Source organism: Sparus aurata, chromosome 4 (genome assembly GCF_900880675.1).
Source record: "Sparus aurata chromosome 4, fSpaAur1.1, whole genome shotgun sequence".
NCBI classification, from domain to species: domain Eukaryota; kingdom Metazoa; phylum Chordata; class Actinopteri; order Spariformes; family Sparidae; genus Sparus; species Sparus aurata.
This window is the reverse complement of record NC_044190.1, coordinates 38,235,458-38,258,057: the sequence shown is the minus strand read 5'-3', so window position 1 is coordinate 38,258,057 and position 22,600 is coordinate 38,235,458. Positions and strand designations below refer to the sequence as shown.

Here is a 22,600-nt window from a genome sequence, read left to right as displayed (position 1 = left end):
GCGTGAAGTCTGTCCCAGTCTGAAGGCTCCTCCAGATGCTCCTTCTTCTCCCTGTTTTTGGAGGATGCACCGCTACGATCCTTCGTGGCCTCACATCTCCCAGGATTCTTTGCGCGCCCGAAAAAGAAGGAAGAAAGAGAGAAGATGGCGACATCACGTGGCGTAGATCGTCACTTTCGCGGGCCTGGGCGGCAGAAATCATGACGTAAGGGTAAAACATCTGGTGACGCAACCAGGAAATGCTCCAAAGGCTAGACCGTCACATTTAACAAAGACTGACGAGGTTAACAAGGTCTCTCTGCTCCAAGTCTATTTATTTATATTTGTACATAGAAAGATAATGTACAAAGTACATAAATTCAAAAGTATAAATGATCAGGACTAATACAAATATAAACAACAACCCCCACCCCCACCCACTCCAATGGAGCCCCATCCCTGCAACAATATTACTGCACCATTCGACAATCTTGTATTGAGTTGGTATGCAACCACTTGTATTACATGCATCACTTACATATCTATATTTATATAAAAAAAAATGTAAAAAAGAAGGGGAAAAAAAAGTATGGAAGAGGATTAGGGCCACATGTGAATTTTTTTTTTAGTTCTGACTTTAAAGTCAGAATTCTGACTTTTTTCTCAGAATTCTGAGATTAAAGTCAGAATTCTGAGAAAAAAGTCAGAATTCTGAGATTAAAGACAGAATTCTGATTTTTTTCTCAGAATTCTGAGATTAAAGTCAGAATTCTGAGAAAAAAGTCAGATTTCTGACTTTAATCTCAGAATTCTGAGAACTAAAAAAAAGCTCACATGTGGCCCTAATCCTCTTCCTTAAAAAAGTAACACAATTAGAATAATAAGAAAAATAATAGTTAATTAAAACAAAACAGCATGATAAACAAGTAAATAAATCAATCAATAAATAAATCAACAAGTGATTGAGAGTGGTCCTTATGGGTTTCAAATTATACATAATACATTATCAATCATACAGAACACCAAAATTAGTGACATCTTATTTCTCTATATAACTTAAAGACGGTCTCCATGTAGCATGACATTTTTGAATACATCCTCTTGTAGAGTAACGAATCTTCTCTGGTACCAAATGGTGTAGAAGGTCATTAATCCACATCTTAAAGGTAGGGGGAAGTTTCTCCTTCCACTTAAAAAGCATTAATCGCCTAGCTATAAGAGATGTTGCTGTGCCTGGCGGTTAAGGTGTTAACAAGGTCTCTCTGAAGGACTCGCCTTCAAAGACCACAAAGACCGAGTCCTTCAGAGGATGCAGACCCTGAACTGAGACACAGCAGCTGACTCTCTCTTCTTCCTCTGGATGATTGACGGATCATGTAGCTAATAAGAATCAATTGATATATAATTAAAATGGGCCTGAACATAGAACTTATTGAAGATGATCCACTTTGTTTTTAGTTATTTCATGTGTAAATAAGGAAATAAAAAGTATATTGAGTCTTTTCTCCTGTTCTTCACAAGACTGAGCTCTTAACATTCTTAAGATTTCCTCAGAAAAACATGTTCAGTGTTTATTTTCACTGATATGTTTTATCAAATTGTAACTTGGACCCTGTAGTCAGACTGTATGATGTGTGTTTCCAGCCAACAGAGGCAGTTACAGCTCATCTGTGGCTCATTTAAATAAATAAATAACTGTGTTCAAACTCCTACAGATTAATAACAGAAGCACTTTCAGAGCTTTTGGCTGTTTGGGATCGAAATTCAGTGAATAACCTTTAAAAAAAAAAGCCAAAAACCACCAAGTCTGGACTCCAGACAGAGTTCAGTTCGGGCAGAACTGGAAACTTTTACACTTTGAGGATAATTAAACATGAACTTTCAGGAACGGTACCAACGTGTTGATCCCTCGACCGGATGAGTGGAGCTGATCAACCATCATCTATCAATAAATCATTGATTATCAGGATTCTTCTGGTTTTCTGTCTCATCCCAGTTTTAATATTTGTATTTTTCACTTTCAGCCTGTGAAGAACTGGAGCACGATCAGAAGGTTATATGATGTTTTTTGTCCTGACACCTTTAATTCATTTGATCAATTATATAAATCTGTGATTCCTAATTCAGGAGTCGGATCAGAGATTTATTTATTTATTTTATACCTCAACATGAATTTTACAACGACTGAGAAGAAACAATCTGAGACGGAGACGTCGTTCTTCTACAGATTATAGATCGTCTGTGAGGAGAGAAACAAAATGTAATAAAAACAGTTTTTACAAAAAAAGTCATTTTAAAACTAATCTTTTAAATTCACATTGAGATGTTTAAAGTCTTGTTTCTAACAGAAGCTCTTCGTCCATTTTGGCTCTTTTCTCTCCGTCTGCTGCTGATTCTGTGCAGTGACACCGACCTCTAGTGGTCCGGACCGGACCTGCAGGAGGGAGCAGCTCGGTACTGATGGTCCAAACATTCATGTGCATGTTTAATCAAAGACAAAGAAGCTCATGTTGAGTTCTGTTTGCTAACTGTTCCGGAGCCATTGATCATTTCACAGGATCTCTATCAGTTTGATATTGATCGCTGCAGCTTCAAGACGTTTGGGCCAACAAACAAACAAACAGACAAACAAACAAACAAACAAAGTGTTCTGTAATCAGTTTATTGGCAAAATGAAATATAATGAATGTTGTGAGTACACACTTTCTAATCCAGCTAGCTACCAGAAGTCTGTCTAGTTATAAACAAACGCACCGTTTGTCGTCTTAGAAACAATTAAAGGTTAGCGGCTCGTGTTTCATACAGACTGTACACAGAAGGAAACACAAGGTGGATTTGTACATTATAAAAACAACAACAACATCGTGGCCGAAAGTTCAAATCGTACCTAAATGAATTTCAAATTTCCACAATTGATCTCCCTGAAAATATTGATTCTGCTCCGAAATAAATCTGATCTGTGGTTTTAATTTAAAGTTCCTGTATTTCAAAAGTGGTTAAAGAAACTTTTCACTCGTTGTTTTAGCTCAAAGTGAGCAAAATATCAAATTAAAACACTTTGTGCTTGTCGTCACAGACAATTGTAAACTGGGAGCGATACTTTTACTTTAGTACCTCATTATTTCTATTATTACCAGAACAAAAAATCCCGACAATTAAAAAGAAACAAAACAAAGAAAAAGGTTTAAAAAAGACCAGCTGCTGAAGTAAAACACTGGCAGTATTTGTTTTGGATTCAAATTCACACAAATAATGACTTAAAATTATATACAAAGTACTAAAAACATCTCACAACAACTCAAAACGCTGGTGTATAAAAATTAAAAAAAGAGCCACACACGGCGGGTTTCCAGTTTCCAGTCGTCCAAATCTCCCCGACGTCCGCCAGCTTCCGTCTTTACACACAACAAACATGATTTCTCTTCAGATTTTTTAGGGAAAATAAAACTATGAAGCGATAATTTACAGAGAAACCGGCGACACAGTAATCTTTGTACCTCGAATATCTTTTCTCTTTTCTCTCCTCATCCATCGTTCCTAGAAAACATTTCAGCGTCGCTCTCTGGATGCAAAACGTCTCTAAAGTGCTCCAAAGAAAACTGGACGATTAAAATAAAAACTTAAAAAAGAAGAAGAAGAAGAAGAAGAAGAAGAAGAAGAGGAGGAATCTAATAAAATATAAAAGAAAACACACATTATTTTACATTTGGACAAAATGTTTCACCGAACACCGGGTGGAATAAAAACAATGCTGGACCGTTTCCTCTCGGTCGCCTCAGTACTTGGCACTCGGCACTTTGGTGTAATCCTCCGTGTGAATGTTCCTGCACATGCAGATGGACAGAATCATCCCGAGCAGCTGAAACCAAACACACAACATTAAAAACTTTAAACATTAAACACATTTTCATTGTTTTCTATCTTCTCTGCAGTCTGAAATGTGCCACGTCACTGATGGAGCATTTAATTATGACTTTTTTAAACTAAATTTTAATTCAAATGACAAGTGAAAGTACAATTTTTCTTAAAACGTTAATATTTTAATTCCCTTTTCTGTCTTTAAAGCTGCTACATGAACTTTTCTGTTGATTCTGGCGCCTCCTGTGGACAGAAGTGGTACGACCTCCACCGCCTGCTGTCGTAAAGATCTGGTGACTACGTTTAATATTTTATAAGTAACTACATTTAGATTATTGTTATGATTTCATCCTATCAGAGCACATCACGCACGGCAGACGCAGCGAGACGAGACAAAGACGTAAAAGCCGTAAGAAGGCGTAAACAGACAGAGAGGGAGACTGGAATGTGGAGAAAAGGCGTGTTAGTGTCTCGTATCTGCAGAGAGATTCTGATTTTCTCTCTTTGTTGCTGCTCGGGACGCTTTACCAACCCAACATGTGTCTATTTGACGTCCTGGGAATGAGACTCAACAATCAACTGTCTTTGTGGTGCGTTCAGGAACAGCTGGGACAAATCCTACTGATTCTACCTTTAACTTTAATAGTCTTCGAATTCTATTAATATGACGTGAGCTTCAGTTAGCTTTGAGCACAAATGTCCTTCAGAGGGAGACTTTTTACTCTGATACTCTGAGTACATGTCAGAGCCTGTAATCTATTACTTTACTGGAGTAAACAAGCTGAATCAGTACTTCTACTTTCACCAGAGTCTGTTTTTATACGAGTATCTGAACTTCTACTGCAGGAGACAACATGAGGACTTTTGTCACATTGGAGAGAAAATAAATCATTTATCATTTTTCCTGGGGCCCCTGAAGACCCCTCAAGGACCTCTGGGGGTCCCGGGGCCCCACATTGAGAACCCCTGCTCCTTGTTTTGTGAGTCAGTCCTGAGGTTGTTCTGCTTCTAACACATAAAGTTGGAGTTTGATTCTTTCTCAGATGGTTTCTGTTGGGTTTGTTGGTTCTGAGTGATGCGGTGTACCTCGATCAGAGCGACTCCCAGGCAGATACCGAGGACGACCCCGATGTTGGTGAGCAGCCAGCTCTCCACGCTGGCAGCGCATCCCTGCAGACAAACACAGAGTGAGTCCGGATCACAGAGACGGGACAGAACACAGGCGACAGGACAGAAAACTCTGCTCACCACGTCGTAGACGGGCCAGTCGGGGGTCTGAGCCTCACAGAAGCCGCTGTCGGAGAAGTTTCCGGTGGCCAGCGAGATGTTCTGGCAGGAGCAGGGGAACAGCAGCTGGGAGCTGTTCACGATCACCATGTTGCCGCTCCAGTCCATACGACCGGTCCAGCCGCAGCACTCCATCTACAGAACCAGAACAAACACGCTTCATCAGCAAACTCCACCATCCTGCAGCTCCACCAGGAGCAGAGCGAGGCGCGTCTTCATATCTGCTGCAGTTCAACCAGCATGAATCTGACCTCAGATCAGAGCGTCCTACTCACATTCCTCTGGATGAAGTCCCAGGCCTGCTCCGTGGTCGAGTTGCTGCCGGGATAGTTGTCCAGAACTTTATTGACGATCTTCGACATCTCCTCGTTCAACTGAAACCAAACAGATGAAATACAAGTTCACATGTTTGTGTAAGTTGTTTCAACTTGAGCTAAAAAAATGCATTTCTTATTTGTTACATTTTTTTTATTTTCTTGTTTGATGATTAAATGAAACCGAAGCAACGAACAGAATCGAGACCGTCTGGAAGAAAAACAACTGGACCGCTTCGGTTCTGAGCGGTTAGCATTAGCACAGTTAGCTCGCTGTCAGATCAGATAAGTCTCTTCAGATTGAGGCAGTTTGATTCTGATTGTTAGTGGAATATTTGGGTCAAACAAAATAAATTAGCCGTTTCTTTAGTTTTTTTTGATGAGACTTCGATGTGAGGAACGATTATTATCTCGGCATGAAGATCAGAAGCAGTGAGCCGGTTTCTAAAAAGTCAAACTGCTCCTTTAAGTCGGTCACACTGAGGGATCTGCTGGATATTCACCAACACTAATGTTTTTTATCAGCGCCGTGTTTCGCTGTATTTCTGAATAACTCTGTTTCATGACTCCGGCATGTCTGCTGGCAGGAGTCACACATTCCTGCAGGGAAGACTTTTGGCAGCCGGATCTGTAAAATCTGCATTTGTAGGAAAACCACAATGTTGTGAATAAAAAAGCACCTGAACGGGTCGAACGGATCCAGACGCAGGAAATCACTGTCACTAAATCTTCTCTGAGAGCCTCGAACCTGCAGACTGAGACTCTCAAGGCCTCGGCAGGAAAACAGACGCTGTGTGAGCGCTTCAGTCTGACAGGTCCAATAAACAGATCCGACAGAACCGAACTCTGATTTTTTTTATTCTGCTCAGATGATTTAAAGGACGTCTGGATCAGTGAGGACGCCTCAGAACCAAGTCTGACACTTTCTCTGCTTTACTGTAGGGAGGAAGCTGCATGACATCTGATAAACTGCCTCCAGTGATGTCACTCAGTTTGCATTATGGGTAATGTAGTTCAGCGGGTTCACCCAAAAAAATTCAAAAACAGTTATTATTCACACTGCAGCAGCGTTGACAGAGAGGAGAAGTTAAACGTACCGGAGGAAATTATTGTATTTTGGGGGAAAATGATCATTTGCGAGTCAGAACCAGAACAAAGAGGAAGAAATGAAAAACTGCTGCATCAAAACAAACTACAAGCTTCATCTTCAAGTCGCTTCAGTCTGAGATCAGATTCTGTGATTCTGAGATTCTGATCGTGTCAGGAAGTAAATCAAAACGAGACAGCGTGGGCTAAAACCAACCGCTAACGTTAGCATCACAAAATGGTCAAATTATTGTAATATTGGCCTTTTAATTGTCCTCCGTACAGATAAATACAATAAATACTGAACATCTGGCAAATCTGCAAGTCTGGACGATCTTACGCCTTTAAGCTCAGCGGCTCCAGTGAAGATTTCATCTTTGGAAAGTGTTTAAATAACGTTTTAAATAAGTTTGTGATCTCGTCATCACACCTGACCAGGTGTTAGGAGCCATTTCAATTGATTCTGGTTGTTTCTCTGTTTAAAATCAAGTCTCCAGCTGCTTTAGTTGTTCAGCAGAACACTGCGACTCTGTTTAACTGTGAAGCTCCACAAATGTTTTTGTGTTTTTGGGCTGAAATGTTCCTTAAATGTGTAAAATTGGCGGAGTTGCCCTTTAAAGACGACAACACAGAGAGTAACGTAGGATTGAAGGTAGAAATTAGAGAGTGGATTCATCAAATAAATCTGAATCTGTTAAAGTTGAGTTAATGACTTTAACGTCTGCTGCTGCGTTTGTTTACACTGTCAGACATTTTACTGGTCAATAAGCTCGGAGCCGGAGAAGCTTTGAGGAACAAGAAGAGAGCCGTGAACGCATCACGGCTGTAATTAGAAACTGCATGTTGACATGAACGTTCTCTCTGAGCTGGAGACTGTAATTACTGCTCCTCACGTGACGTAAACACACAGCAACATCTCAGAACACGTGTTTTAAATCAGAGTTAATTACGGCAACGCTGGTTTAAACACGCAGCCGTCTGTATTTACCCCGAACAGAGAACACAAACTCCTCCGAGTGTTTGAATAGTTCCACTGGTGACGAGGAGAATCAACTCGTTTACAGCTCCTCGTTTCATCAGTTTTGAGCTCAGTGTTTGACGTCTCAGATTTGATCGGATCGTCGCGTTGCTGCTCTGTGATCAGATGAAGCAGCTCGTAACAAACAAACACAAACTTCTTTCATTAAAATCCTGATGACGTGACACTCGTCAGGGTCAGAACTTCCACTGCAGTGATTGTGCAGCTGAAGATAAACGCAAAAAACTACAAACAAACTGATAATCCGTCCTTGAATGTAACTTCCTACATAAAATATTTCTTCATTTTCAAATATTTCTGGTTATATCAATGTAGAAGATGTGCCGTTCATCCACATGTGACGCTCAGAGAAGCTGATGAATGAAGCCGACTGATGGAAAAAAAGCTGCATCAGAGGTTTTTAAAGTAATCTCTGCAGACTGTAACTGATTACTGTAAAAGTTTGACTCTGAAACTGATTTCTGAGGTTCAGAAAGCAGCAAACTGAGTTGAAGTTTGACAAAAGGTTGAAAAAGAAGCCGATTAAAGTCTTTTTTCACTTTGGGTTTTCTAGTAATCGTCTGTGATCTGAATCTGAAATGTCTAGTAAAACATTTCCATCGACTTTAATCTTCATATTTCAGTAAAACACTCAGTTGTGATCATATTAGTCCCTCTGAGAATCAGCATGTCGGTGATTCTGTGTTTCTTTATTTAAACTGTTTCTGCCGTCAGACGACTGAACAAGGACGAAATCTGAAATAATACGTTTAACAGAATATGTTTTGAGAATGTTTGGAGCAAACAAAGTGTTTCATATACACGAATAAAACATAGTTAGAGGTTAGTTAGATAACGGGACGCGGGTGGATCAGAGTCAAACATGAAAATATTAAAATAGAGCCACGGCGTCTTTATGTTGATCTAAATGAGCTGCAGTGTTTGTAACATGTTGGTTATGATGTCACACGGAGCCTCGACGTCATATCCAGGAGATGATGTCGGTAAAAACTTCAGGTGATGCTTCAGCCTCTCTGCTGCTCTTCCTGTCAGTGAAACGTCTCAGGTGAGGCAGCAGAGGGCGCCGCCGTGCCGCCAGCTCCAGTCTGCTGCTGTCACATCACCATGTGTCGCCTCCTCACACAGACTCGTCCTCTCGGTCGATGGCGTTCACGTCGGACAGAATCAGCTGCATGTTTGTCATGCTCCGGCAGCAGCACGTTCTGCTGCTCGTGATGCGTGTTGTGACACATCGAGGGCGTCAACGTGAAGCATCAAGTGCATTACAAACAGGTGTGAACCAAACCTCCACATTCCTTCTGTCAGAATCACCCGGCATCGTCTACTGATGCGGGGCGAGAGGCTGGAGAGGAAGTGACATCACTCACCACAGACTTCTGGAAGTAGATGAGGGCGCCGGCTGCGATCTGAGCGATGAGGATGAGCAGGAGGCAGGTGAAGTACTGAGGAAGACAGGACAGATGTTAGACCTGAAACATCTGCAGGGGGATTACAACAACAACGTGTGTGTGTGTGTGTGTGTGTGTGTGTGTGTGTGTGTGTGGCACAGCTGGATCACACCTGGACTGTGACGACAGCTGATGTCAGAGCAGGAAATTAAGAATCAGACGGCTGATATTTTATAATAAACACTGAACGTATCACCTTCAACACACACACACACACACACACACACACACTCACTACAGCACCACATGTGGATTCATCCGCCGCTGAAAATAGTCCCAACAACCGCACTACTTCCTCCTTTTGCTTTGATAGAAACTACAGTGAGCAGCTGTTTTTAGGAGATTATATATTTGTCAAGTTTTAAAAGGTTTCTATCGTCAGTGAGCTCCGAGCCGTGAGCGACAGGACGAGTTTTGTCATTGTGGCTTTTGAAACACACACAAAAATAATTTTTTTCTGCAAAGATTAGATAAAAAACAAGGTAGGAATGAAAGTTACGAGTGGACGTGATGAAGCCTGCACACAGAAAACGACGCCGTCACAGAAAAAACTTGTTAAATTGTGATTTTAAATGTTGATTTGTAGATGAAACTCTGTGATTACAACATCAACGTGTCACGAAACACAAACTTGTGTTTTTATCCAAATCATTTTGATAATTTGCACATTTCCAGGCTGAACGAGAGACGATGCTAATCAACGTGAAGCTAACGTCGTCATTACAGCACATTTCTTTTGTCTTTCATATAAAAAAGGTTTTAAATAATGAACTATATAAACTAAGTACTGCAAACAAAACAAAGCTTCAGTTTTATATATTTATGTAAAATAAAACATAGTACAAAACAAATTCGAAGCTTCAGTCTCTGTTAGCGTCCTCGAGGCTCAGCGGGTTAGCATCGTATATTCTTTGTGATATTTCGTGCAGTCGTTCTTACAGGATTCATAAACAAACATCATGTTGTTGGAGGCAGATTCATCCTCAAAGATAAACTGTTATATCTCCACAGTAAACCCTCGACGTCTAAATGTTCTGCGTCATGTTCGTACGGAGCGACACTCACCAGGCCGAGCAGACAGCGGATCTCATAAATGGCGCCCAGGCAGCCGATGAAGCCCATGAGCATGGAGAACGCTCCGACTCCGATCAGGATGTAGCAGGCGATCTTTACAGCGGTGGAGTTATCTGACGGAGGAGAGGACGGATGTTTGAGACACATTCACACACCAGGTTCCTCTTAAAACAGACACATGTTTAGATTTTTATTGAAAGCAACTTAAACTTCACACAACAACTCAAATCCCGGGCTGGGATCCGTGGAACTCTCTCCTCATCGATGGATGTGACTCATAAAAACCTGAGAGTCGGTTCTTCAGTTCCCCACAATCAGTGAGAGACTGAACAAGCAGCAGGCTGGAAGAAAACACGTCAGCATGTCGACGTCTGCCAGCTCAGCGTTTAAAGACCTCCTGGCCTCGAGGAATCATGGGATACTCCTGCGGGGGATCAGAGGAGGAGCAGCTCGAGAGAAAACCACGACGAAGACGAACGAGGAGAGTTTATGATGGAAAATCTGGCTGCAGAAGGAAGGAGGTGAAACCAGAGGAGTCCAGAGGAGACCAGTGGAGTCCAGAGGAGTCCAGAGGAGTCCAGAGGTGACCAGAGGTGATCAGAGGTGACCAGAGGAGACCAGAGGAGTCCAGAGGTGACCAGAGGTGATCAGAGGAGTCCAGAGGTGACCAGAGGTGATCAGAGGTGATCAGAGGTGACCAGAGGAGTCCAGAGGAGTCCAGAGGTGATCAGAGGTGACCAGAGGAGTCCAGAGGAGTCCAGAGGTGATCAGAGGTGACCAGAGGAGTCCAGAGGAGACCACAGGAGTCCAGAGGAGTCCAGAGGAGACCAGAGGAGACCAGAGGAGTCCAGAGGTGACCAGAGGAGTCCAGAGGAGTCCAGAGGAGTCCAGAGGAGACCAGAGGAGTCCAGAGGTGACCAGAGGAGTCCAGAGGAGACCAGAGGAGACCAGAGGAGTCCAGAGGAGTCCAGAGGAGTCCAGAGGTGATCAGAGGTGACCAGAGGAGACCAGAGGAGACCAGAGGAGACCAGAGGAGTCCAGAGGAGTCCAGAGGAGTCCAGAGGTGACCAGAGGTGATCAGAGGTGACCAGAGGAGACCAGAGGAGTCCAGAGGTGACCAGAGGTGATCAGAGGAGTCCAGAGGTGACCAGAGGTGATCAGAGGTGATCAGAGGTGACCAGAGGTGACCAGAGGTGACCAGAGGAGTCCAGAGGAGTCCAGAGGTGATCAGAGGTGACCAGAGGAGTCCAGAGGAGACCACAGGAGTCCAGAGGAGTCCAGAGGAGACCAGAGGAGACCAGAGGAGTCCAGAGGAGTCCAGAGGAGTCCAGAGGAGTCCAGAGGAGACCAGAGGAGTCCAGAGGTGACCAGAGGAGTCCAGAGGAGACCAGAGGAGACCAGAGGAGTCCAGAGGAGTCCAGAGGAGTCCAGAGGTGATCAGAGGTGACCAGAGGAGACCAGAGGAGACCAGAGGAGTCCAGAGGAGTCCAGAGGGGACCAGAGGAGACCGGAGGAGTCCAGAGGAGTCCAGAGGAGACCAGAGGAGACCAGAGGAGTCCAGAGGAGACCAGAGGAGACCAGAGGAGTCCAGAGGAGTCCAGAGGAGTCCAGAGGTGACCAGAGGAGACCAGAGGAGTCCAGAAGAGACCAGAGGAGTCCAGAGGAGTCCAGAGGAGTCCAGAGGAGACCAGAGGTGACCAGAGGAGACCAGAGGAGTCCTCAGGAGACCAGAGGAGACCACAGGAGACCAGAGGAGTCCAGAGGTGACCAGAGGAGACCAGAGGAGTCCAGAAGAGACCAGAGGAGTCCAGAGGAGTCCAGAGGAGTCCAGAGGAGACCAGAGGAGTCCAGAGGAGACCAGAGGAGACCAGAGGAGTCCAGAGGGGACCAGAGGAGACCAGAGGAGTCCAGAGGAGACCAGAGGAAACCAGAGGAAACCAGAGGAGTCCAGAGGAGTCCAGATGAGACCAGAGGAGTCCAGAGGAGTCCAGAGGAGTCCAGATGAGACCAGAGGAGTCCAGAGGAGACCACAGGAGACCAGAGGAGACCAGAGGAGTCCAGAGGAGTCCAGATGAGACCAGAGGAGTCCAGAGGAGACCAGAGGAGACCAGAGGTGACCAGAGGAGTCCAGATGAGACCAGAGGAGTCCAGAGGAGTCCAGAGGAGTCCAGATGAGACCAGAGGAGTCCAGAGGAGTCCAGAGGAGTCCAGATGAGACCAGAGGAGACCAGAGGAGTCCAGAGGAGTCCAGAGGAGTCCAGATGAGACCAGAGGAGTCCAGAGGAGACCAGAGGAGACCAGAGGTGACCAGAGGAGACCAGAGGTGACCAGAGGAGTCCAGAGGAGTCCAGAGGAGTCCAGATGAGACCAGAGGAGTCCAGATGAGACCAGAGGAGACCAGAGGAAACCAGAGGAAACCAGAGGAGTCCAGAGGAGACCAGAGGAGTCCAGAGGAGTCCAGAGGAGTCCAGAGGAGACCAGAGGAAACCAGAGGGGACCAGAGGAGTCCAGAGGAGTCCAGAGGGGACCAGAGGAGACCAGAGGAAACCAGAGGAAACCAGAGGAGTCCAGAGGAGTCCAGATGAGACCAGAGGAGTCCAGAGGAGTCCAGAGGAGTCCAGATGAGACCAGAGGAGTCCAGATGAGTCCAGAGGAGACCAGAGGAAACCAGAGGAAACCAGAGGAGTCCAGAGGAGACCAGAGGAGTCCAGAGGAGTCCAGAGGAGTCCAGATGAGACCAGAGGAGTCCAGAGGAGACCAGAGGTGACCAGAGGAGACCAGAGGAGACCAGAGGAGTCCAGAGGAGTCCAGATGAGACCAGAGGAGGCCAGAGGAGTCCAGAGGAGACCAGAGGAGTCCAGAGGAGACCAGAGGAGTCCAGAGGAAACCAGAAGAGACCAGAGGAGTCCAGAGGAGACCAGAGGAGACCAGAGGAAACCAGAGGAGTCCAGAGGAGACCAGAGGAGACCAGAGGAGTCCAGAGGAGTCCAGAGGAGACCAGAGGAGTCCAGAGGAGACCAGAGGAGTCCAGAGGAGTCCAGAGGAGTCCAGAGGTGACCAGAGGAGACCAGAGGAGTCCAGAGGAGACCAGAGGAGACCAGAGGAGTCCAGAGGAGACCAGAGGAGTCCAGAGGAGTCCAGAGGAGACCAGAGGAGACCAGAGGTGACCAGAGGAGTCCAGAGGAGACCAGAGGAGACCAGAGGAGTCCAGAGGAGACCTCAGGTGACCAGAGGAGTCCAGAGGAGACCAGAGGAGTCCAGAGGTGACCAGAGGAGTCCAGAGGAGACCTCAGGTGACCAGAGGTGACCAGAGGAGACCAGAGGAGTCCAGAGGAGACCTCAGGTGACCAGAGGAGTCAAGAGAAGACCAGAGGAGTCCAGAGGAGTCCAGAGGAGTCCTCAGGAGATCAGAGGAGTCCAGAGGAGTCCAGAGGAGACCAGAGGAGTCCAGAGGAGACCTCAGGTGACCAGAGGAGTCCAGAGGAGACCAGAGGAGTCCTCAGGAGACCAGAGGAGTCCAGAGGAGTCCAGAGGAGACCAGAGGAGTCCAGAGGAGACCTCAGGTGACCAGAGGAGTCCAGAGGAGACCAGAGGAGTCCAGAGGAGACCTCAGGTGACCAGAGGAGTCAAGAGAAGACCAGAGGAGTCCTCAGGAGATCAGAGGAGTCCAGAGGAGTCCAGAGGAGACCAGAGGAGTCCAGAGGAGACCTCAGGTGACCAGAGGAGTCCAGAGGAGACCAGAGGAGTCCTCAGGAGACCAGAGGAGTCCAGAGGAGTCCAGAGGAGACCAGAGGAGTCCAGAGGAGACCTCAGGTGACCAGAGGAGTCCAGAGGAGACCAGAGGTGACCAGAGGAGTCCAGAGGAGACCTCAGGTGACCAGAGGAGTCAAGAGAAGACCAGAGGAGTCCTCAGGAGATCAGAGGAGTCCAGAGGAGTCCAGAGGAGTCCAGAGGAGACCAGTGGAGTCCAGAGGAGTCCAGAGGAGACCTCAGGTGACCAGAGGAGTCCAGAGGAGACCAGAGGAGTCCAGAGGAGACCTCAGGTGACCAGAGGAGTCAAGAGAAGACCAGAGGAGTCCTCAGGAGTCCAGAGGAGACCAGAGGAGTCCGGGTGACCGGTGCAGATTAAAGTTGATATACTGATCAGATCTGTCCTGCCAGTTGGACCGACCTGCATCCCTCAGCTGCAGCTATTGGTGCGGTTTAGACGCAATGACGGCGAGAAGCAACAGCTAGCTTGTAAACGATGGCGGCCTACCGAGAGGTTAGCGTGGATGATGTCATAGCAGAAGTTTTATCAGAACTGGGCCATTTCTTCATTTACAGAAGAGCAAAGAACGACACTGAAGACTTTTCCTGATCGAAAAGACGTTTGATATTATAACACAGCTGTTGATCTGATTGGTTGAAGTTAGCCTGAGGACGGTTACAGACGGATGGCTCGTCCAATCAGCTTCCAAGTATTATTTGGAGTACGTGCCTGACCTTTTCCAAACAGTTTCTGGCGGCTCCTTTGATGTCAGGTTAGTCTCCAACTTCTAGTACCAACGGACGAGCAAATGAAACTCACCGTTACCTCGAGTGAACGTGTGGATTTCTCTGGTTTAAACATTGTGTGAGATAATTAATCTAGTTGTAATTTAGAGAAGAAACTCAAACTCTAAACTATTAATGAGGTAATAAAACAAACTCAGAAATGTTTATTTTATCCTTCAGTGAATAAAACCAGCTGTTCTCAGAGGAAAATAAGGACCCGGAACACTGTCTGAAGACAGAAAGGTGGCAGGGTCCGCCACGTGTAAACAAAGCGTCCTTTAAGGTCAGTTTGTTTAGTTTGCACCTTTAATATTTGTGCGATTTGTGTTTTTTCCGTCGGAGCAGAAATGAGGTCTGGTTGTGATTCAGCTGCGCCGTCGTCGTTCAGTCCGGTTACAGCAGCACCAGAACCACTGATCAGCCTGTGAGCCCACAAACGGGTCCGCGGACACAAAGATGAACTGTTGAGTTAACCCTGCTGCCGTCCTATGACCGAATCCTCGACCCCCAAGAAACCCTCGAACCGCGGCCCGTCCTCCCTCCTCCCGCCTCGGACAGACCGGTGATGTAGTGCGAGTGTGTGTCGTGATGAGTGTGTGTAGTGATGAGTGTGTGTAGTGATGAGTGTGTGTCGTGATGAGTGTGTGTGTGTGTGTGTAGTGATGAGTAAGGCGGTGAGCGCACTGGGCTGATGTGATGCATGCTGATGCTGGACGGAGCAGAAAGAGCCCAGTGTCTGAGGGGAGGACACCTGCAGAGAGGCTGCGGTCCACGGACAAACGTCCTCAGTCACACACACACACACACACACACACACACACACGCACACACACACACACACACACACACACACACACACACACACACACACACACAGTCTCTCTATCACACTAGCTCAATGTCCGTCTCTATATCTCTGCATCAACACGTCTTCAGTCGTCTCTTTCTGTCTCGCTCACACTGCTCGTCTCTTTCTTCTTCTTCTCCTCTCAGCTCATAAACTCTTTCTGTTTCTATTTTACAGAGATGAAGACTGATTTCAGTGATCAGGCACAGATCTGGAGTCAGTTCATGGTACGTCTAACCAGAGACGTGGACTGGAGTCAACGTTTTGATGACAGAAAATAAAAATGACTGGAGACTCAACTGACTGCTGAGCAACAGCACACGCAGAAGATGTCAATTAACGCCATGACGATTTTAAATAAACGTCTTTATAACTCAATTTTCTTGACGCCCGTATTTTCACTCCTGAGGCTCGACTTTACCAGGAGAGCCGTTTATCAGATTTATCAAATATCATATTTTGTTCATCCAACGTTCATCTTGTAGGATTTTGTTCCCGGGTCCCTCCTGAACCGACCGTTTAATATTCAGAAGCAAATCTCACTTCACTTTCGGTTTAACTTTAAATAAACAGCTGGTTCTTCTGGATCTGCTGGACAGATGTTTGGCAAAATGATTAAAAAGTCAGTGATGACGTCTCTCTGCTTCTGAAGTTTATCTGTACTTTATCTTATTCTCACAAACAAACAAACAAGCAAATTAAATCTCTGCTGTTCCCAAAGCGCCTGTTTCTTCTTCTTCTTCTTCTTCTTCTTCTTCCTCCGTCTGTCTTCACTCACACACACACTCACTTAAAGAGACACACACACATATTTACAGCCTGCAGCCAGAACTTGGCCTGTTTTCTGCCTGTTAATAACGCCTCCATGTGTATCGGCCTACATGCTCTCTACAAGTGGATTAGTGTAAAAGGTCCACTGGAAAAAAACAAAAAACATTTTTGCTGTTTGTTTTGTTTGTGCTTTTAGTGTTTTCGACGCACTGAAACCAGCCAGAGAGCTGCTGGAACAGTTTAATCCCTCGTAACTCGACAATAAACGGACACAGAAACATGACTTCACCTACAAATATTAGCTAATTTTAAAGAAATACACTGAAAATGACTGAAAACTAGTGAAATGATCCATCACGCAACAAGAAAACCTGGAATAAGTTATCTGTGAAGTGTTTAGAGGTTTGAAATAAAGTGGAAACGGCTCAGCGAAAAGGGAATTACAGCAAATTATTGTAAATTACATTTCTATTTTTAACACAATCCGTAACCAAACATCTAAAAACAAGAGCAGGAAACAAACAAACTGACCAGGATGTGAAACCACACAAATAACTAACTAGTTAATGAAGTCATGAGATTTCCCAGAGAATCCAAGAAGAATTCAACAATAAAGATCCGATTATTAAACTCGGAGAAACTTACTGAGGACCACGATGAAGCTCTGATTGTCCAGCAGGAGCCAAAGTCCAAAACCCATGATGACGGCGCCGCACAGCTGGAGGACACACACACACACACACACACACACACACACACAGGTCAGATATATAAACACTCCAGACATGTAAACTTGGTTTCATGCTGATTAAAGTCGTGTTTCTTTTAATCTCGTCACACTTGAACACAGAATCCTGAGGAGCCACCAGATCAAAGCTGTTGACGATGCGTTCGAGGTCTGCAGGTCTTCATCGGAAAATCTCAACGTGCCTGTTTTTATTTTCCTGTTTTCTTCCCTGCAGAATTTAAAACGGATCTGCCGACCGAAATACGTCCGCATCCTGTTGAGTCGGCCTGTTTTTGTTGTGTAACGGCTCCATAAATTGGCGATTCCAAATCACGGCCTCGTAATAAAAAAAGCCTCCAGCTGGTTTCAACGTTTGCAAAACTTTATATGAAGCTAACAGAAAATCAAGTGGGACTCAAACTAAACTCCTGAGAGCTGAACACACGTTATAATCAGAACTTCGCCTTCTAATCAGCAGCACGGAAACAAACTGAGGCTCAAAAACAAGTAAAAGCTTCTTACAGATGTTTTAAGGATAAACGTTTAAAGAGTTTTCTCTTACGACTTACGCATCAGTGACGACGATGTAACGCTTCAGATAAAAAAAAGTGGGAATGTGGTGAAAAGGCGATTTAAATAAACCCGTGCAGACCCACAAAGTTGGTGGAAAGTAATATTAATGACTTCCTCTTTGTGTTCTACTATAAGTGGAGGTTGACGTCGCTCTGAAGCTCTTAACCTCAGATCAGATTTAATTTCCTCCGACGAGGCGGTGAGAGGAAACGAGACAGCGAGCTTCGCCGTGGTAACAACGACACAAGCACTTCATTCAGGTTCTCTGAGTTTTAATTACAGCTCAGGATGACGAGTCGACTCGAGTCACAACAACAACACGTCCGTCTGACGAGACTCAAACAGAGAATAACTATCAAAACACAAACGATCGATCTGTTTTTAATCCATCGAATCACCTGATGGATTAAAGTTTTTATTATTAGCAGATTATTCTAGGATTTATTTAATTTGAATTTGCTTTATTACAAATGTTAGTGTGATTCTACATTTGCTCAGTTACCTAAAAACTAGAATGTGTGAAGATGACGTGACATTGAAAACAGATCTTTAATTCCTTAAAGGGACAGTTCACCCAGAAATTAACGATCAGTCATCTTCTCCTCCCTCCAGGCTGATGGAAAGTCTTTCTGGAGCTTCACAGTAAAACAGCGTTCTCCTGCACAACTGAAGGAGCTGAGGACTTGTTTTAAATCAGTTTAGATCTCTTACAGAGTGTGGGAGTGCCCTTACATGGTGTGGGAGTGTCTTTACCAAGTATGGGAATGTCCTTTCAGAGTGTGGGAGTGTGCTTATATCACGTGGGAGTGTCCTTATAGGGTGTGGGAGTGTCCTTACAGGGTGTAGGGGTGTCTTTACCAAGTATGGGAATGTCCTTTGATCGTACGGGAGTGTCCTAACAGAATGTGGGAGTGTCCTTACATGGTGTGGGGGTGTCCTTGTATTGTGTGGGAGTGTCCTTAGAGGGTGTGGGGGTGTCTTTACTGAGTATGGGAATGTCCTTTGATCGTACGGGAGTGTCCTAACAGAGTGTGGGAGTGTCCTTACACAGTGTGGGAGTGTTCGTACGGACTGTGGGAGTGTCCTAACATAGTGTGGGAGTGTCCTTACCAAGTATGGGAATATCCTTACAGAGTGTGGGAGTGTCCTTACACATTGTGGGAGTGTTCGTACGGACTGTGGGAGTGTCCTAACATAGTGTGGGAGTGTCCTTACCAAGTATGGGAATATCCTTACAGAGTGTGGGAGTGTCCTTGTATGATATGGGAGTGTCCTTACAGAGTTGTTAAGGACATGTGGAGAAAATCATGAATGGAGATGATGATGAATATCCTTACGTGAATATTATTTACGATTCTTTATTTAAAATTATTTGATTATTTGATCTCTGTGATGTTATAAAAATGTTTACTTAAAATATAGGACAATAAAGTGATTTCAGTCTGTTTTTGTTAAATTTAATTAATTATTTTTTTTTTGTGTTGATTATATCGTGAATCGTGAATGTTTGGTAGATAATGACTGAATGTTCATTTTTGTGTGCGCTGCTCCTTTAAAGGCTCGTTGTTCAGCGGAGGAGAAATACTCACAAAGAAGATGAGGTTGAAGAGGAACAGGAAGTACTTGGTCGCTGTCAGGCAGCCTTTCCCCATGGTTCTGGTTCTGTAGACACAAGAACATAAGCAGGTGAGGTTATTGTTCTGTGTGACAGCGGACATGAGGCTGTTCCCAGATCTGCCTGATGTGAACAAGTGATGACAGATGCCACAGACCAGCAGACCTCCGTGGCTTATCTGGCCCGGCTGATCGTGATCCGGACTGGGGGGGGCTCAAATCCTGCAGGATTACACCCTGAAAACCAGCACGGCTACAATCACAAACTCAATCTGTGAGCGCAGGAGGACGAGGAGCGGCTCTCTCACGCTGTCAGTCTGTCAGATACAGATCAATACGTGTCTATAGGGAATCAATACTCCTGTAGCAACACGTGTGTGGGACTCATGATGACGCAGATGAAGCTTTGTGTTGTGACGACACTAGTTTGTATTTTAAGGATTAATTCGACATCTGTTCAAAGATTTGTTTTGTTTTTGTAAATCTGCAGATTTTTAAGCTGCATTTTTAAGACGGGGGGATGTAATCGAGTACATTTACTCAAGTACTGGACTTCTGGGGTACTTTACACTTTTTCTCTTCTACATTTCAGAAGGAAATGTTGTGATTCTTTCTCAACTGTGTTCAGCTGACAGCTGAAGTCAGGATCGATCTATTGAGGAAGATCATCGATCGCTCGTCAAGCAGAAACAGCTTCGTGTCGATATTCAGAAGGAAATTGTAAATCACATCGTCAATATTTGACATCTGGAGACTCAGCAATCTTTCTCTCCAATCGTTTCCCTTCATTTAAATGATTAATCTATAAAAATGGGGAAATTGCTCATCACAATCTCCCAGAAGGTCTTCAAATTGCTTTTTTCCTCCAGCCAACAGTCCAAAAATCCAAACACTCGTAATTAACAGTCAGAAATCTGAAGAAAATCCTCACGTTTAAGAAGCTGGAGCCAGAAAATGTCTGAAACAATTAATCAATTGACAAAATATAATAATTATAACTATAATTTGTTATAGCTGAAGCTTCCCAACTTCCCCACTTTGCATTCTTCATACTTTTTTTTTTTTTTTTTTTTCCACATTTCTTTATTCAATTTTTTGCAGACATTACAGAGAAGTACAACAGTATCGCATTATGTCCGAGTGTCCGCCTTAGAATAACAGAAAACCCCAACATGAATCCCACTATCCCTCCCGACAACCCATATCAGATATAGTCACAATAAACAACAAAATTGTTACATAATGACATCTAGCAACATAATGAATACTTAAAGTAGTACAAAAATAAATTAAAATAAAATACATAAGTAAATAAATAATAATAAATAAAGGGGGGGGGGGCTCCTCTCTCTCTCTCTCTCTCCTCAGCTTTTAAGAAGCATTCTCTGCATCATCAGGAGTAACAGTAACGCTGTTACTAATATAAGCAATCAGTGGGTCCCAGGTCTTATGGAATGCTGTCAAAGATCCCTTCTGTGAGAACCTTAACTTCTCCAACTGCAAACACTGTAAAATTTCACGTATCCAGCTGTTGTGAGTCGGGGGAGAGACATGCTTCCATTTGAGGAGAATGGTTCGCCTGGCAAGCAGGGTAGTAAAGGCCATGACGCGCTGTGTGGTATTGGGGAAATTTTTAGTCGGAGGGAGGCCAAAAAGAGCAGTCAGGGGGTTTGGTTCTAAACTTATGTTGAGAGCCTGTTTGAGGGTTTGGAATATATCGGACCAAAAGTCGGTCAGCCCTGGGCATGTCCAGAACATGTGTGCATGATCAGCTGGGGACTGTTTACAATGGTTACAAGCATCACTGTGACTGGAATATATCTTTGCCAATTTAGCATTAGTGAAATGGGCCCTATGAAGCACCTTCCACTGCAGTAGACCGTGCCTGGCACATATAGACGAAGAATGGATCAGCTTCAAAATGTCCTTCCACTGGACCACAGTAATGTCTACCCCCAAATCTTTTTCCCATGCATTTTTAGGTGATGCTGTGGGGGCTGGACTTAAAAGTGCAATCTTATTGTGGATAACTGATATCAGTCGTTTTTGTTGCAAGTTGAGAGACAGGAACTGGTCGATCTCAGCTTCAGGGGGGCGGTTTGGAAAATGTGGGAACTGCTTTTGGATAAAGTGTCTCATTTGAAGGTACCGAAAAAAGTGGCTATTAGGGAAGCTGTATTTCTCTGATAGAGCTGCAAAAGACATGAAAACACCTTCATCATATAGGTCATTAAGAGTTCTGAGGCCCTTATTTGACCACATGCAAAAAGTAGGATCAGAGCAGGAGGGGAGAAATGCATAATTCTTCGAAACTGGAGCAAGAACCGAAGCCCTATGTAAGCCATGCTGCTTCCTGAACTGGGTCCAGATTTTAATTGTATTGGTTACAACTGGATTAGTTGAGACCTTATGGGCACTTATGGGGAGCTGTGAGCAAATCATAGAGTGCAAAGAACAGGAAGAAGATGATATCTCAGTGTGAGCCCAAGGTGGGCAGGCGTCTACACTTTTATCATGAAGCCAGTATAGAAGTTTATTAATGTTACAGGCCCAAAAGTAATGGCGAAAATTTGGCAGTGCCAGTCCCCCTTCAGACTTAGAAAGTTGAAGAATATGTTTTTTAATACGGGCTGGTTTATTATGCCAAATGAAAGCATTAAATTGTTGGTCGAGATTAGCAAAAAATGATTTATTGAGACAAATTGGGATGTGTTGAAAAAGATACAGAAATTTCGGAAGAATAACCATCTTGATGAGATTAACTCGGCCTGCAAGGGACAGAGGAAGGGCAGCCCATCTGGACAAGTCTGACTTGCATTTGTCTAATAACGGTTGGAAGTTCTTAAGATAAAGTTCCCTGAAGGAGCTGGTAATAAACACCCCCAGATACCTGAATCCCTCTTCAGCTATTTTGAAAGGAAATATGGATTGTGGAAGTGATCTCGCCAAATTGTTAACAAAAAATAGCTCGCTTTTCTGAATGTTCAATTTATACCCTGATAGGCGTCCAAACTGATCCAGAATTGACAGAACTGAGGTGAGGGAGGATGTGGGGTTTGAAATAAATAAGAGAAGGTCATCAGCATATAAGGAGAGTTTGTGGACTTGGCCGAAACGAGTGATGCCCTCAAACTCATCCTGGTTCCTAAGCCAGATAGCTAGTGGCTCAATGGCTATATTGAACAACAAGGGTGAGAGCGGACAGCCCTGCCGGGTCCCACGTTTAAGAGGGAAGTACGCTGAATGGACACCGTTAGTATTAACAGAGGCAGATGGGGTAGCATATAAAAGTTTAACCCAAGAGATGAAGTTAGAATCAAAGCCAAATTTCTCTAAAACAGAAAATAAAAAGCCCCACTCGACCCGATCGAAGGCTTTCTCTGCATCAAGCGCCACTACGACTTCAGGAGTGTTGGGTGCGGGTGAGGATAAGATATTCAGCAGCCT

General features: G+C 44.5%; 1 protein-coding gene and 1 long non-coding RNA gene across 5 annotated transcripts in view; one reads left to right on the top strand and one right to left on the bottom strand.

Moving 5' to 3' along the window:
* Positions 1-2,625: 2,625 nt before the first annotated feature.
* LOC115580437 (CD82 antigen-like) overlaps positions 2,626-22,600 on the bottom strand; it is a 36,911-nt gene continuing 16,936 nt past the window's right edge. For all 4 annotated transcript variants that reach the window (XM_030414752.1, XM_030414754.1, XM_030414755.1 and 1 more), the window contains exons 2-9: positions 19,129-19,201; positions 16,885-16,957; positions 10,077-10,198; positions 8,931-9,005; positions 5,400-5,498; positions 5,086-5,259; positions 4,924-5,007; positions 2,626-3,838 (exon numbers count right to left, since the gene is read on the bottom strand). In XM_030414752.1, the coding sequence (XP_030270612.1) occupies positions 3,755-3,838; positions 4,924-5,007; positions 5,086-5,259; positions 5,400-5,498; positions 8,931-9,005; positions 10,077-10,198; positions 16,885-16,957; positions 19,129-19,191 (774 nt within the window). In that variant the 5' untranslated portion in view covers positions 19,192-19,201 and the 3' untranslated portion in view covers positions 2,626-3,754. The remainder of the gene's footprint in view (positions 3,839-4,923; positions 5,008-5,085; positions 5,260-5,399; positions 5,499-8,930; positions 9,006-10,076; positions 10,199-16,884; positions 16,958-19,128; positions 19,202-22,600) is intronic.
* On the top strand, positions 14,911-15,846 carry LOC115580438 (uncharacterized). The gene is made up of 2 exons (XR_003983860.1): positions 14,911-15,183; positions 15,646-15,846. It is a non-coding gene; the product is annotated as an uncharacterized LOC115580438 (long non-coding RNA).